At 42.4% G+C, this 16,787-nt stretch overlaps 1 protein-coding gene across 4 annotated transcripts in view; it reads right to left on the minus strand.

Moving 5' to 3' along the window:
• emc2 (ER membrane protein complex subunit 2) overlaps positions 1-16,553 on the minus strand; it is a 125,242-nt gene extending 108,689 nt beyond the window's left edge. For 2 of the 4 annotated variants that reach the window (XR_007247398.2, XM_048529442.1), the window contains exons 1-2: positions 16,428-16,553; positions 7,082-7,195 (exon numbers count right to left, since the gene is read on the minus strand). Coding sequence is in view for 3 of the 4 variants with exons in the window: in XM_048529442.1 (XP_048385399.1) it covers positions 7,082-7,195; positions 16,428-16,479 (166 nt within the window). In the remaining variant the exon portion in view is untranslated. Of the gene's footprint in view, positions 1-7,081; positions 7,196-16,414 lie in introns of all 4 variants that reach the window. The other 2 variants (XM_048529443.2, XM_048529444.1) reach the window with 2 other exon arrangements.
• Between the last annotated feature and the right edge of the window lie 234 nt (positions 16,554-16,787).

Consider the following 16,787-nt stretch of genomic DNA (forward strand, 5'->3'; position numbering starts at 1 on the left):
TTTTGAACAATGTGAACTATCCCAGAATATCCTTCTTGACGGTGGTAAATCAGAGGTTGCTGTTTACTGATGGAACAAGTGCTAGTTTAAGCAATTCGGGGAGTGACATATCTCTGTTGAAAAAGCTTGCGAATAAATTTGTATGCAATCCCTCCAGGGATAATTAAGGTTCTGTTCAATGGCATGTGGAAAGTAATATTCCTGCAGATCAAAACATGTGTCCTCTTTTGTATCAGAGATAATGGGAACTGCAGATGCTGGAGATTCCAAGATAATAAAATGTGAGGCTGGATGAACACAGCAGGCCAAGCAGCATCTCAGGAGCACAAAAGCTGACGTTTCGGGCCTAGACCCTTCATCAGAGATGATGGATGAAGGGTCTAGGCCCGAAACGTCAGCTTTTGTGCTCCTGAGATGCTGCTTGGCCTGCTGTGTTCATCCAGCCTCACATTTGATTATCTTGTCCTCTTTTGTACCTGACTTGCATCACATTTTACAAAGTCTTAGAAATGTATAAATCTTCAGTTTCATTGTTTGTTAACTGCACCATTCCTTCTTGACAAAATCTCTTTCTAACAGTGCAAATGTTAACCTACTCCAGTTTAAACAATGATACAGTGTATCCAAAACCCAACTGCTCATATCAGCAACTGATCTTCAGCAGATTTTAAAACTAAAAGGAAATGTTTCAAAGATTTAAAACAGGCTTTAAAAGATTAGGCTTCGAAATTCACAAACGTTGAAAATTTCATTTTTTTTAAAATACTGTAATTCATTCCTAAGAAACTACGTGAAAAACGGACTTCATAGTTCACACTGTTTCTGTTTGATATAGTAATTATCAACCCCAGAAATTTTTTAATCGAAATAATTTCTCAAAAATGGATAGCATACATAATAGTTCTCATCCTTGTTTTCAAATCCCTCCATGGCCTCACCCCTCCCTATCTTTGTAAACACTTGCAGTTCTACAACCTCACCAGTACATCTGCTTCCTCCACTTCTTGCCATTTTAATAACACTACCATTACTAACCATAACTTCAGCTGCCATGGTCCTAATTCTAAAATTCCCTCCTTAAACTTCTTTCTCCTCCTTTAAGCCACTCCTTAAAGCAAGCCTTTTTCCAAGTTTGCTAATATTTCCTAATGTGAGCCTGTACCCAATTTGTTTAACATCGAGTAGTGCCTTGGTGTAGTTTTCTACATTAGAAACACTATATTGATGTTTAAATGTTGCAAATACTGGACAGTTTGAGTGATTCATTGGTGGAAAATTGCAAACATAACAACCTTGTTCAAAAAACATTGGAAAGAGAGACTCTGCAATTACCAACCAATCAATTCAACTTCAGCGCTGGGGAAATTTCTGGAATATTTGCAATGGAATTAATAATTAAAAAGAAAAATGTGGGTTAATTCAGAAAAATTGGCCTGGATCATCTCAAACAAAAAATGTATCTAACTAATTTGGAGTTTATTGAAGAAATGACAAACTGGACAATTCGGGCAAGGCTAGGTATGCAGTATGTTGTGGACATCCAAGAGTCATTCAAAACTGTATCACGAAACAGATTTGTGAAGAATGTGAAATGAACAGGACTGCAGTAATGTGGTAACAAAAAGGGCTGAGTAATAGGAAACGGACAGTATAGTCAAAGGATGCTTTTCAGGATGGACGAAGGTTTGTAGTGACGTCTCCAGGGGTTAGTAATGGTAGCCTTGTTTTCTTTATATCTAAAAGGGATCTAAGTTCGAGGGACAATTTAAAAGGTTAAAATGACACAAAACCTGTACTAATTATAAACTGTGAGGTTGACACTGCAGAACATCAAAAGGACATTGGCAAGTGAGTGGAGTGGGCATGTAGTTAGCAGACGAAGTTCAATGCAGAGAAGTAATACGTGATACACATTGACACAAACTCCATTGGAAGACAACATAAAATAAAAGAACAAAAACAAAGTTGCTGGAAAAGCTCAGCAGTTCTGGCAGCATTTGTGAAGGAGAAAACAGAGTTAATGTTTCAGGTCCGGTGACCCTTCCTCAGATTTATGAGAATAATTCCAGGAATGAGAAATTTCAGTTAGAAAGATAGACCAGTGAAGTTGGGACAGGTAAAGGCGAGATAAAGGTTTCAGAATCATAAAAGGCTCTGGACAGAGTAGAGACAGAATTTATCTCACTAACAAAACGTTTTGTGAATGAGAGAGCACAGCTTGTAAATTGTTTTGCAAAAGATGCAAACACAAGCTGAGAACTAACTTTTTCACACAGCAAGCAGCCCAGGTTTGAGGTTAGCAAGTTCTGCTACCTTAGGTGCATGATGACATGCAATCTCTCTCTCTTGATGCAGGGTTTGATACATTCATAGGGAAAGTAGCTACCACTTTTGTCACAACCATGATATCATATATAAAATTACATCAAGCCTACTCTTAGGACTTAGGTGCTGGATAATGAAACTGTGTCTCAAGACTTCGTTGTACAGCTGTGAAATATGGATGGCTTACAGCTGTTAAGGAAACACAAAAATGTTCACCTTTGTTGTCTGTAGTAGATTTTCAGCAACATGTGGATGGACAAAATCTCAGATACAAGTCTTTGAAGACAAACCTCTCAAATACACTAGCACTTAAATATCTGGCAGGGTTGACTTCACTGGGTCAGGCGTTTGCACAGATTGAAAGTTGGATGCATTTCCAAACAACGGGATAGGCACAGCTAGAAGACAAATATAATATGCAAAGCTCAACTGCAAAGATGCTTGCAAGTATGACATGAAGGTCCTAAAATCAATTTTCACATTGGGGGAGACACAAGTTAATGACAGAGCAATGTGTGTCCATCACCTGTCGGCAGAAGCATATACCAAATGCTGGTCAATGGTTTCAGAGTCACAGCAACAAGCACCAACACCAAAAAAATTCAATGATACCTAAAAGCCACATTAAACACTGTATTTGTCATAGACTCTGCATCTCATGGATCACTCTCTCCATCAATCAGTTAAAGTGTGAGAAGGTTATGGAGAAGTGATAATGTCACTGTTGTTTAGAACCTCAGGCTAGCATTTCTGGAGTGTAGTTTTGAATCCAAACATGGAAATTGGTAAAAACTGACTTCAAGAGAAATCTAGAATTTTTTTTGAAAGCTAGTCTAATGGTAACTATGCAACCTCTGCTGACTATTCTAAAAACTGATCAAGTTTATTAATGTCCTTGAGGGAAAAGTATCTGTAATCTATCAGAAGTCACTTCAAGTTCTACAAGGTCACTCTGAAGACTTCTGTTAAAACTTTGATATCCACTATTGAATCGTGGGAGAAGTTCTCCAAGATTGTTGTAATTGACACAGGGAAAAAGCAACACAAAGGAAAATCCAAGCTAGCAACTCAGCTAAAATGCAACTACGCGTGGTATTTTGTTTCCATTTACAACAGAGCGGCCTCGGTAATGCCCTAAGTACACCGGAAACATCTTTTGTTGCACTCACCTTTTACATGTCTAATCCTAGTACATGTAAGCTCAGAGATCTAAAATGCTTTTTCTTTCCACCAATGTTGCCAAAACCTGCCAAGTGTTTCAAGCGTTTTCTGCTTTTAGACCAAATGACAAACATGACCTTCACGTTGAAAAGCAGACAAGAATAACAATAAACATCAGATGAAACAAACATTGGCAGCAATATGCCATCTAGTTAAATTCTACAGGGAGTAAAAAAGGCCAACTAACTCATCATTTAATTCACAATATAGAAAGAGAATTCCTGCTAACATGTATTACATGTATTTGCTTCCGAATGGAACTAATAAAGTTTGTCTATTGTAACAAATCAAACATTAGCTTAGAAATTTCATAAATCTGGAACTACTGCATTAAGCTGAATGCAGCAGCTATCCCTTAAAAAGTATACACTTGTAAATTAAGTTATTTCATGCAATGAGAACATCTGTCCTTTGAGAGACTAATTTGCCTATGTGGAGGCTAACATAGACCATACTCTAATATACTACAGCATCAAAAATTATGCTATTATCCTTGGAGAGTACAGCGACCTCATATAATTTAATTGTGATCCTTTAACCTTGCGCATCCCACAAACCCAAGAAGAAAATCGGCTTCCAGATGTTTAGCTTTCCCATGTAGACATAAAAATCATTAGAAAACAATTATTTCATCTATAAAAGACTACAAGTCTGAAATTAAGATCTAGATGATGAGGTAATGTAATTATGTAAAGGAATTTCCTCTTTCAGGGATTTCCTGTGGGTCATAACTCAAACAAAAAGATTTGGAAGCTCCGTGTTTACCCACAGTTCATGCTTCAGTTAACTCGTATTTTTTCATTTGCCTGTACTTGATCTCCAGAAAATAAGAAAAACAAAACTGTAGCCAGTAGACCATTGTACTACACAATTCATGTTCACAGTTACACTGCACACTCTCATTTGTTGTATTCCAGTTGTTGGCTTTTCCAGAGGCGATGTCAAGCAAGACTCACTTGTGCTCTCAGGTGAACATGGAAGTATATTGTCGCAACTATTTCCAAGGAGAGTTCTCTCCACTGTGCTGACCAATACTTATCCCTCAACCAACATCACTAAAACAAAACACATGTTTTGATAAGATCCCATTACAGTTTGTGGGAGTTTGCCGCTCACATTATTTTTTGTATTCTCTACACTAATAGCTGTAGTTAAAAAGTAGTTAATTGATTACGAGCACTTTGGGACATCCTGGGGTCTTGAAAGACTCTTGAAAAGAAATAAAATAATTCTTGTTTCTCCAAACATTTGTAAAGTGCCAGAGGATGGTGATCAGCCCCTCCATCTGGCCTGTCCCGTTCCCATGACAGAACAGGCTAATCCAACACAATTCATTATCCCCACTACTTACAATCCCCTGGGGCACCGAAAACCAGAGCCTCTCTGATCATAATGTCAATTTAGGGAATATCAATTCTGAGGGAAAACTTATACCTGGCTACTGTGCAATAACTCGAGAAAGCATCCAAACTATTAATTTATTTCCAAAACACACATGCATTTGCAGCGAATTGCCTCTCTCTGCTTCTCAGAGCACTCTTTTACATCAACCTCAAGCTTTTGGTCACATGTCCCAATATCTCCATATATGGCTCTGCTAAATTTGTTTAATTACACTTCTGTGAAGCATCTTGAAATATTCCACTATGTTGAAGGTGCTTCACAAATGTAATTTTTTTTTGAAAGTAGGTAAACAGACACACTCTTGGTTGAAAAAGGACACAAAGGTTTAAGAAATGTGTTATTAATCTGTAAGAAGGGGGCAAAATGCAGCTAGTGCATCAGTGCTCAATAAGTCCACTATGACCTTGCAGAAGTCAAATTATCAGGAGTGATAAGCGAATATCAACAATATAATCTTTCTCCATTCTCTCTTTATTACGTGACCAACTCTGGCTTCTCCATCAATCACCATCTTTAATTCACAATTGGCAGGTGTAACTCTGAGAAGATGAAATCCTTGCCCTTTGGATGAAAGCATCCTTGAATCCCAGTAACTGAGACAGGAACAGGTACCCAAGTTAAGGCAAAAATTTTCAATTTTTGCCACAACAGTGAATATAAGTGATTTCACCTTCTAATGAGGAGGATGCAATGCTGTTTCCACTTGTGGGATAGCCAAAACTCAGGGCCAGAATTATATGTTAGTTACAAATAGATCCAGCAGGGAATTCACAAAAGTTTTTAAGCCGAGTGTTGAGGATGGAGCTTGCTCACACATGGAGTAGTTTAGGGCAATAATATAGATGCAGTTAAGGGGAAGGTGAATAAACATTTTTGGGAAAATTGTACTTAGCAGGTGAGGTGAAGAGGGTGAAAGAGACAAGGCATAAATAAAACATTAAAAAGAAAGGTCCAATTGTGTTGATTAGTGAGTTTCTATGCTGTAATTCTATGCAAATCTTTATAATTGATGGATATGTTTATTGTTAAAGTTCCAAGCAGGCAGTACTATAGGAACTTCGTTCAAACAGAGATTTCTAACTCGAACAGTTCTAACAAGGGAAGAGCCTTAATACAGATGTTATGTAAGGGCTGAATGCAGTTCTTATTCACCTGTGAAAAATGTCCACAGCTAGTGAATGGAGAAGGGTGAACCCCATGAGGCAAAATGAAAATTTACAAAATACTCCAACAATAGATCAGTTCTCGTTGCTGCAGGGAACTTACAATTGAACATCCATGGAACATAATAAAACTCCTATATTTGACATATCACTTGCCGGTGCTATTTGCTACCTTCTTGACACGTTTCTGTCATAATTTGGCATTCCCCTGTCCAACCAATAATGAAAAAGGCCATAGTAGTCACTCTGAACTGTGTGTGAGAGCAAGGGAGATAAAAAGTGAGACAGAGAAAATTATGCTTCTATCTTCAAATTCATGTGACAATAACCCTTAAAAAAAATTTAAATTTCGAATTGGGCATTTATCTTGAATCACACAGCACATTTAGCCCATTGAGCCTGTGCCTGCTCTTTGAAAGAACTACCCAATTAGCACCTGCTGTTAGCACATAGCCCTGTATATTTTTCCTTTCCAACTCTGCATCCAGTTCCCTTTTCAAAGTTATTATTAAAAGTTTTCACTGATCTTCAAGCACTGCATTCCAGATCACCAAAACAAATCCACATCTTCCCTCTAGCTCTTTAACCAATTATTGGTGACCTCTGGTCACAAACTCTTCTGCACTCAAAACTAACAGTTTCTCCTTACGTACTCTGTTAATATCTTTCAGAATTGCGAACACAATTAAAATTTGTTTTGAAAATTATCAATAAATTCAGAAATATAAACTTTTCAAAGCCAATTTTTCAATGCAAATCTGCTTTTCAAACATAGGTCACTTTAATGTGATATGAGAAACGGATCACTAGGAGGTTGTACAGGAAATATACCACTAGCCTCACGAAGACTCAGTCTTTTCTTTTTCCTCACAATTTACCGTAATTTAAATGTCATGAGTGGAATGTGTGCCATCAATGTAATCAGGGGAGCACTATTCCAATCCCCTCTCCTGTAATTCTACACTTACTGTCATCTCCAAGTTTTGATGCATAGTCACTAATTAGTTCTTCTCCGACTTCCACTATCTGTTCACTGTTGCGGTAGTTCTCATCACGCCATTTCCTCAGCTTGTCGCGCATGTCTGAAAAATCAGAAAAAGGACTTTTGAATAAACAGAAACAGAAAAAGGCTTCTAAAGAAATAAAATCAAATATTTAGAGAATGAATGATGTGTGAAAAATAAGAACAGTTTCTCATTAAAGAAAATTAAAACATCATGCAGATCAGTAAAAGACATAAGGAATGGCGCACCTTCATCCCCCTCCACCCACATATCAACGAATATCGGTAAACAAAGCGTGAAGCTGGATGAACACAGCAGGCCAAGCAGCATCTCAGAAGCACAAAAGCTTTTGCGCTCCTGAGATGCTGCTTGGCCTGCTGTGTTCAGCCAGCAACTCACTTTGTTATCTTGGATCCGCCAGCATCTGCAGTTCCCATTATCTCTGATATCAACAAATACCAGTCACGTTTGGACATTGAGCAGTTTTTCTGCCGCCTTCACCACCACGCCGACTTCTTTAACCATGGGCCTAACCCCTCCCGCCACTGACCCCTTCTCCCGCCTCCAAACAAGTCCTCCTCTTGGACACCACCCCCAGGCCTCCTACCCTCCCTCGACCTCTTCATCTCCAACTGCCGTCGAGACATCAATCACCTCAACCTCTCCACCCCTCTCACCCACTCCAACCTCTCCCCCGCAGAATGGGCAGCCCTCCGCTCCAATCCCAACCCAACCATAAAACCTGGGGACAAGGGAGGTGCAGTTGTCATATGGCACACGGACCTCTACAATCGGTGAGGCCAGACACCAACTCTCCGACACCTCCTCCGACATCACCCCCTGGATCATGACCCCACCCCCGAGCACCAAAACATCATCTCCCAAACCATCCACAACCTCATCACCTCAGGTGGCCTCCCACCCACAGCCTCCAACCTCATCATTCCCCAATACTACAGCGCCCACTTCTATCTTCTTCCTGCCTGTCCTGGTCGACCCACTGTCTCCGCCTGCTCCTGCCCCACCGAACTTATCTCCACCTGTCTGGACTCCATCTTCTCCCCTTGGTCCAGGAACTCCTTACCTATGTCTGTGACACCACCTTTGCCCTCCACCTCCTCCAGAACTTCCAATTCCCTGGTCCCCAACACCTCATTTTCACTATGGATGTCCAGTCCCGATACAACTGCATTCCCCATGCAGATGGCCTGAAGGCCCTCTGCTTCTTCCTGTCCCGCAGGCCCAACCAGTATCCCCTCCACTGACACCCTCATCCTCACCCTCAACAACTTCTCTTTCAATTCCTCCCACTTCCTACAGGCAAAGGGGATGGCCATGGGTACCTGCATGGCCCAAGCTATGCCTGCCTCTTTGTAGGTTACGTGGAACAATCCCTCTTCCGTACCTACAATGGCCCAAAACCCCACCTCTTCCTCCATTATATTGATGGCTACAATGGCACCACCTCGTGTTCCCACGAGGAGCTTGGACAGTTCATCCACTTCACCAACAGCTTCCACCCAAGCCTTAAGTTCACCTGAACTATCTCTAACACCTACCTCATCTTCCTGGACCTCTCTGTCTCCATCTCGGGCAACCACCTAGAAACCAATAGCCATTTCAAGCCCACTGACTCCCACAGCCACCAAGAATGCACATCCTCCCACTCATCTTCCTGCAAAAATGCCATCCCATATTCCCAACTCCTTTGCCTCCGCCCCATCTGTTCCCAGGATGAGACATTCCACTCCCGTACATCTCAGATGTCCTCGTTTTTCAAGGACCGCAACATCCCCACCCCCCACTTCGCAGTGGTCGAGAACACCCTCGACTGTGTCTCCCGCATTTTCCGCAACTTATCCCTCACACCCCGTCCCCACAATAACAACCAAAAAAAATCCTCCTCGTCCTCACATACCACCCCACCAATCTCCAGATCCCACGCATCATCCTCTGTCACTTCCGCCATCCGCAATCCGATCTCACCACCAAAGACATTTTTCCCTCCCCACCCTTATCTCCTTTCCAGACAGACCACTCTCCCCATCACACTCTTGTCCACTCCACACTCCCTTCCAACCCCACCCCCACAGCACTTTTCCCTGCTACACCTGCCTCCACACCTCCTCCCTCACCCCCATTCCTGGTCCCAAGACAACTTGCCACATCAAGCAGAGGTTCACCTGCATGTCTGCTAGTGTGGCGTCCTCAACATTGCGGAAACCAAGCAGAGGCTTGGGGACCGCTTGCAGAACATCTACGCTCAGTTCGCAATAAATAGCCGCACCTCCCACTCGTGAGCCATTTCAATTCGCCCTCCCATTCCTGAGACGACATGTCCATCCTGGGCCTCCTGCAGCGCCACAACGATGCCCAACGAAAGTTGCAGAACAGCAACTCATAACCCACTTGGGAACCCTGCAGCCTAATGGCATCAAGGTGGATTTCACAAGCATCAAAATCTCCCCTCCTCCACCACATCCCAAAACCAGTCCCGCTCGTCCTGCCTCCCTAACCTGTTCTTCCTCTCACCTATCCCCTCCTCCCACCTCAAGTCACACTCCCATTTCCTACCTCCAAACCTCATCATGCCTCCTTGACCTGTCCATCCTCCCTGGACTGGCCTAACTCCTCCCTACCTCCCCACCTACACTCACCTTTGCTGGCTCCCTCCCTGCCTCTTGAACTTACTTGTATCTTCTCCACCTATCGTCTCCTCGATCATCTTCGATCCGCCTCCCCCCTCCTTGTTTATTTCAGAACCGTATTCCCCTCCCCCATTTCTGATAAAGGTGCTAGGCCCGAAACGTCAGCTTTCCTGCTTCTAAGATGCTGCTTGTTCATCCAGCTCCACACCTTGTTATCACAGTTTGATTTGTGATAGTCAGCATGGATTTGTGAGGGGTAGATCATGCCTCACAAACCTTATTGAATTCTTGATGAGGTGCCCACTTGACTCAAACAAGGTTCTCCAGAAGATGATGCTGCATCATTTCGCAAGACGAATTATTTCTAATTCGCCTCACCAGCTACAGTGGACATTTTGCATATCGAAGTAATGGGCACTACAGAAATGCCACAGGCCCAACAACAAAATGGCCAGATATAGCCTTCCAAAAGTGGACACTCTTTGCAGACACAGCATTCAAATAAAGAGCCTTAACCCTCCCACAAAAGCTTCAACAGAAGTTTCCATACAAAAGGACGCCCATCAAAAAACGAAGAGATTCTTTTGTCACTGTGTGCCTCTAATGACTGACTGAACTGCAACAATGGACAAAATTAGGATTACTTTTTTTTATTAATTTCATGACTGTTAACAGACAGAAAGCAGCGAATATGAGCAAATGGATCATTCTCATGAGGGTTGGCTATTACTGCGGGGGGGGGGGGGGGGGTTCTGCATGGATGAGTACTAGGTCCACTGCTGTTCACAATCTACATAAATTCTTTTAACGTGAAGGCCAAATGTAATACTTCTGATGATACCAAACTGAGTGGAATCTAAATTGTGATTAGAATACAAGGAGGTTTTAAGAGGACTTGGGCTGGCAATGAGCATAGACTAGAACATGGTTAATGGAATGTAATGTGAATAAATATGAAGTTTCCACCTCAGTAGAAAACAGAAAGGCAGAATAGTTCTTAAATTGCAAAAAGCCTGGAGGTATGGGTGTCCAAAAGGGCCAAGAAGTCCTTGTTCATGAATCATTTAAAGTTAGCATTCAGGTGCAGTAAGCAATTAAGAAAGCAAATGTTGGCCATCATCATAAAGAGATTTGAGAAAATACAGAAGTAAAGTGAAACCTCCATCACCTGGAGTCATGTGCACAGTTTTGATCCCTTCATCTACAGAGGGACATACTTGCCAAAGGTGGCATCACTGCTGCCGCAGTGCTTTGGTTCTGAAAGGATTGAAAGTTTAAGATTATAGATTCATACAATCCCTACAGTATGGAAGCAGAACATTCGGCCCATTGAGTTCACAGTTCCCTGTAACCCTGTATTTCCCATGGCTAATCCACCTAGCCTGCACAACCTTGGACACAATGGGCAGATGTCAATCATTCGAACGTTTAAGCCGTATTGGCCTGAACTAAATAAGCTTTATGAATCAGTCATGACTTAACAGTTGCATTTATGCTTCTCAAAGTCATGGGCTGAAGTGTCCACTTCAGGGAGGTGATCACAGAATCTAGCCTGACACTCCTGATTTAATAATGAGGGACTACTGCACTGTCAAAGATACTTTCTTTCAAATGAAACACTCAACCAAGGTCTACTTGGTGGTTGCTAAACATTCTGTGTCCTGGTCAACATTCATCTCCTATTTATATCATGCTAAAAAGAAATTATCTGATGATTTATTTCATTGCTGTTTGTGGGAATTTGCAACACAATACACTGATATATGAACTTCACCTGCATCTCCTCTAATTTAGTCTATTGTATCCAGTGCTCCCAATGTGGTCTTCTCCACATCGGTGAGACCAACGGTAGACTAGGTGACCATTTCTCTGAGCCCCTCCGCCTAACCACCCAGCGAGCGCCCATTTCAGCTCCCTGTCCCATTCCCCCAATGGCATGCCTGTCCTCGGCCCCCTCCAGTGTCGCAGCAACTCAAAATCAAATTGAAGAGCAACACCTTACCTTCCGCCTGGGCACCCTATAACCTGGAAGACTCAATACTGAGTTCTCCAATTTCAAATAACCTTCCCACCAATCCCCTGCCTCGCCTTCCAGCCCCACCTCCTCCATTCCGTTCCACTTTTTGACCCCTCCCCCATCGTCAACCGGATTTATCCCTCCCATTAATCAACCAGGTCATACCTACAACCAGGTTCCACCTATCACCACCATTCTACCTCCACCTCTTCCTTCTCCAAATTTATCTGCAGCTCGCCCTACCCCCACATGCAGTCCTGGGAAGGGTAATACCCAAAATGTCGACTGCTCCTCCAGATGCTGCCAGGCCTGCTGTGTTCTTCCAGCCTCCTGATTGCTGGAATCCAAGGTAAACATCTGCAGCCTTTTTAGTCTCTTTTCAAATTATTCCCTAGCCTCATCCTTATCTATATAATCATCTCAACCCTACAACATACATCGTGTTCTTGATTTCTGGCATCTTGTACTTGACCAACTTTCTCTGTTCCACCAACGTCTGCATCTCAGTTACTAAGATTACTCTGGAATACTCTCACTACACATCTCAACTTCTCTGAAGAAGGGTCTAGGCCCAAAACATCAGCTTTTGTGCTCCTACGAAGCTGCTTGGCCTGCTGTGTTCATCCAGCCTCACACTTTGTTATCAACCTCACTCTGCTCTTTTAAGGCACTCCTTAAAATCAGCTTCATTTGGCCAAGCTTATGGCCATCTGTCTGAATATCTCTTAGAGCTTGCGTCAAATTTTATTTGATAATCAGTCCTATAATATTTTATGTTTAAAAATACAATACAACTGTATGTAATTGTTGTGTCTCTGTCATTTCTCTGTTACTTTCTGCTTCTGTCTGTTCTTCCTGCTCATGTTTTAAATGCTTAACCTGCAGCTGAAACATTGTGGTCAAAACAACAGCCAGGAAATCCCCCTACCATCCAGGCAGCCTACGGGGTGATGTTTTGGTGATGACGGAGCTTTCAATTAACACGGTCTGCTGCTGAAAATGAACCCAGTCCCCTGGACAGATACAGGCTGGTGACTTCATCCGGAGTCCGAAGATAGTTTCATTTCGTTAGCTTTTGTTTTTTCTTTTAACCAGGTATTGGAATCAGGTTAAATTACCATCTCCAAACCACACACTCCAATCACAACCCCACCCTCTCACTTCTCAAACAACACTCCTTACCATCCTCTCATTTCCATCTCTTCCTCCCCTGCAAATTATCTGCTCAATCTCTCAACTGTCACTTACATCACCCTCAATCCTCCACACATAAGATCAATGAAAGATTAATGGTGGGGGGAAAAAAATCCACTTTCCTCATGTGTCTCGGAGGTGGTGTGAGCCTGCTAATATTCTCTATCCCCCCCGAATGAAAGGAAGCCTGCCACCCTTGTCAAGTCTGACGTACATGTTACATCAAAACCCTATCAACATGATTCACTTTCAACAGCCTCTAAGTTGCCTAGTATGACACTCAAGCAGCTAAGTGGGGCGTTCATTTAATGTTTTATCTGAAAGATGTTCATCTGATAATGCAGCATTCTGCCAGTGCTGCATTGGAGTGCTAGCCTTGATTTTGTACTCAAGTGACCTGATGCAACATCTTCAATAATAAAAGATATCAAAACTATTTGATTACTGCAATTGCTGAATGAGCAGGGTTGCTGTTGCTCAATGTACTCAAAGTAAGTATTTTTAACATGTAATGTTGCAAACAGCTGGTTAAAATTGTAGATGCTTGCACTTGTGATGCCCTAGTGCATTTTTTACATTTACTCGATTTCAACTTTAAAAAAAGTGACCCAACATTGGTTTAATAAAAATCTATCAGATGTACTGATGTTTGTCAAGAAAACTGTGCACAAACCCTAATAATATAGTGCAGACAGTGTACAAACTTGCTAGATGACTCAATCAAGTTTATCTCCTTGCCCCAGAACAGAAATACAAATAGTTAGCAATGTGACTGTGGTTTTGTACACCAAGGACACTGCCCACTTCGACTGATCACTTTGGATCAAAACTGAATATTCTTCATTCAAGGCATTCTGAATGTTTGAAAGTCATGACCCTAAATTGTTAGCAACAGAAATGCTGGATGCTTTGGTTGTAATTTTCCAAAACTCCTTGGATTCGAGAGAAGTATAAGAGGATTGAAAAGCTGTCAATGTGACACCTTGTTCAAAAAGAAATGGAGGCAAAAAGCAGGTAACTAAAGGCCAATTAGCCTAACATCTATTATCGTAAAAATGTTGGAATCAATTATTTGGGAATGAATCACAGAACATTTGGAAGATCATAATCTAATCAAGCAAACCTTTCGAGAAAGTCTCAACCAGAATGGACAGGAGGAACCAGTAGATGTGTTGTATTTGGAGTTCAACAAGGTAGGTGACAAAAGGTTAAGTCATAAGAATAAGAGCCCATAGTGTTATAGGTAATATAATAGTGTGGATAGAGAATTGACTAGAATGCAGGAAACAGTAAGTTGGGCTAAGGGGTTCTTTTTCAGGTGGCAATCTGTAATCAGTGAGGTTCCATGAGGATCCTTACCGGGGTTCCAACTGTTTACAACATATATGAATGACTTGGAGCAAGTAAGCGAATGTACTCTTGCCAAGTTTGCAGACAACACAAAAGTACATGGAAAGACAGGTTGCAAAAGGATATGAACAGCTTACAGAGAGATATTGAAGGTTAACTTGTGGGCAAAAGGTTGGCAAATGGAATGTAATTTGGGAAAACGTGAAGTCATTCAATTCAGAAGGAGGACAAAAGAACACTGATTTAAATGGAGAAAAGTTGCAATACAAAGACACATGTGCATGAAGCACAGAAAGCAAGCAAACAGGTAGTGCAGGTAATCAGAAAGGCTAACTGAATGTCAGCCCTTACTTTCAAGGGGGTTCGAGTACAAGAGTGGGTAAGTCTCACTTCAACTGTATAAGGCATAGTGAGACCACTTCTGCAGCACTGCAAGCGGTTTGGTCCCCTCATTTTGGAAAGATATAATTTCATTATATATAGGTCAAAGATTCATCAATTTGATCCCTGGTATGGAGGGACAGTCTTATGAATAAAAGCTAAATAGGTTGGGGCTCTATTCTGCAGTTTATAAGAATAAGAGGTGATCTCATTAACGTACATAGGATTTCAAACAGGCTTGACAGAATAAATGGTGACAGATTGCATGTGTCTGGGACAGACAGCATGGTATCAAAATAAAGGAGTGCCAATCTGAGGCGGAGATGAAAAGGAATTTCTTTTCAGCAGTTAAGTCTTTGGAACTCCATGCCCCAGAGAGTTGTGGGTACAGAGTCTGTGTATATTTAAGACTCAAATCTCTGATCAGTATGGGAAAAATCAACGGTTCTAGGGAAAGGGCAGGAAAGTAGACCTAGGGTCATCAGATCAGCTATAATCCTAATCAGTGGAAGAACAGGCTCAAGGGATCTGTTTATTATGATCTTAAAGGCAATTCATGACACAAAGTTTAGAGCTATTTAGTAGCACAGGCAATTGAAGGAAATGGGGAGCATGCAGGAAAGGAAGACTGAAGCAAAAAACAAAATCAGCCATAATGGAGATCAGCCATCTGGGCAGCACAGCGATTAGCACTGCTGCCTCACAGCACCAGGGGCTGGGGTTCAATCCCAGCCTCGGGTGACTGTCTGTGAGGAGTTTGCACATCATCCCCATGTCTGCGTGGGTTTCTGCCAGGTGCTCTGGTTTCCACCCACAGTCCAAAGATGTGCAGGTTAGGTGGATTGGCCATGCTAAATTGCCCACAGTGTTCAGGGAGGTGCATCTTCTAGGGGGGATGGGTTTGGTTTGGATGATCTGAGGTTCAGTGCAGGCTTGTTGGGCCGAAGGGCCTGTTTCCACACTCTAGGGATTCTATGCTATAATGACCTGGACTTTTGAAGCAGGTTTGAGGGCTGATTAGTGTACCCTACTCCTATACGTGACCTTGAAGGAAGAAGCTTTCATCCAAAATAAACTTCTTAAACTTGAATTCCACAACAGAACATTTCTACATGCACCCACCTTGCCGGCTAATATCCCCTACACCCACAACCCATCCACCAAAACCCCTCACTTAATTCAATTTGATGCATAAAATCTAAGTGCATCAATCCCAATGCTTTCTTTTTATTAAGTTTACACCCCATGACCATCCAGAGGTCTTAATCCTGCAACCTATAAGAGCACCATCTTTCAGTTTTTGCAGCCCTTGCCCAATTCCCACGTGGCCTTGTCATTTTACGAGCAATATTCTGTGTTGGCGCAGATCCACAACATCTGTACAGAAATAAGCGCAACAACAAAGGTTGGCCACAAACATTGAGACTCCAGTATTTCCAGGACTCTGGCATTTACTGCTTTAACGTCAGATTACAAATCCTCTGCAGTATTTTTCTCTCCTACGCCTCTTTCTCAACAGACCTGTGCGCCTGTTTCCCAGCGGCATCACAATCAGCCTCACTCCATGACCTCTGTCCCAACTCAATCCGACTAGTATAACTCACCCCAGTGGAGTGCTCTGCCCACTCCCCCTCCTACCCACCACCACTTTGCGGTGAGTGAGAGTCTCTCAAACCCTGGTCCACTCCCCACCAGCCGCCCACTCACCCTCCCAGCTCACATCGTACATCTCCGCCACAGACGCCATCTTCACTCCGGGGGTCACCTGACATAGGCCGTTACGTCATGGACACTCTCACCAGGCCCCGTACAATCAGACGAGACGAGACAAGACAAGACCGGACCAGACTGCGCAGTCTCCATGATGGGGGCGGAGTTTTCATGTGAGTGACGGAAAGCGTTGGCCAAGGCCTGCGGCTGATTGGTGCAATTGGCCCATTGTGGCGTAAACAAACATACCACGTGACAGTGTATCCGGTCGTGTCGGTCCAACGCACCTGAATGTAACAAGCAATACCATGAACTTGTTCTCAATCTCAGTGACATGCCTTCTGTTCCACTTCAACCTTATTGAACTTCA

The sequence above is a fragment of the Stegostoma tigrinum genome, chromosome 5, assembly GCF_030684315.1.
Source record: "Stegostoma tigrinum isolate sSteTig4 chromosome 5, sSteTig4.hap1, whole genome shotgun sequence".
Lineage (NCBI taxonomy): Eukaryota > Metazoa > Chordata > Chondrichthyes > Orectolobiformes > Stegostomatidae > Stegostoma > Stegostoma tigrinum.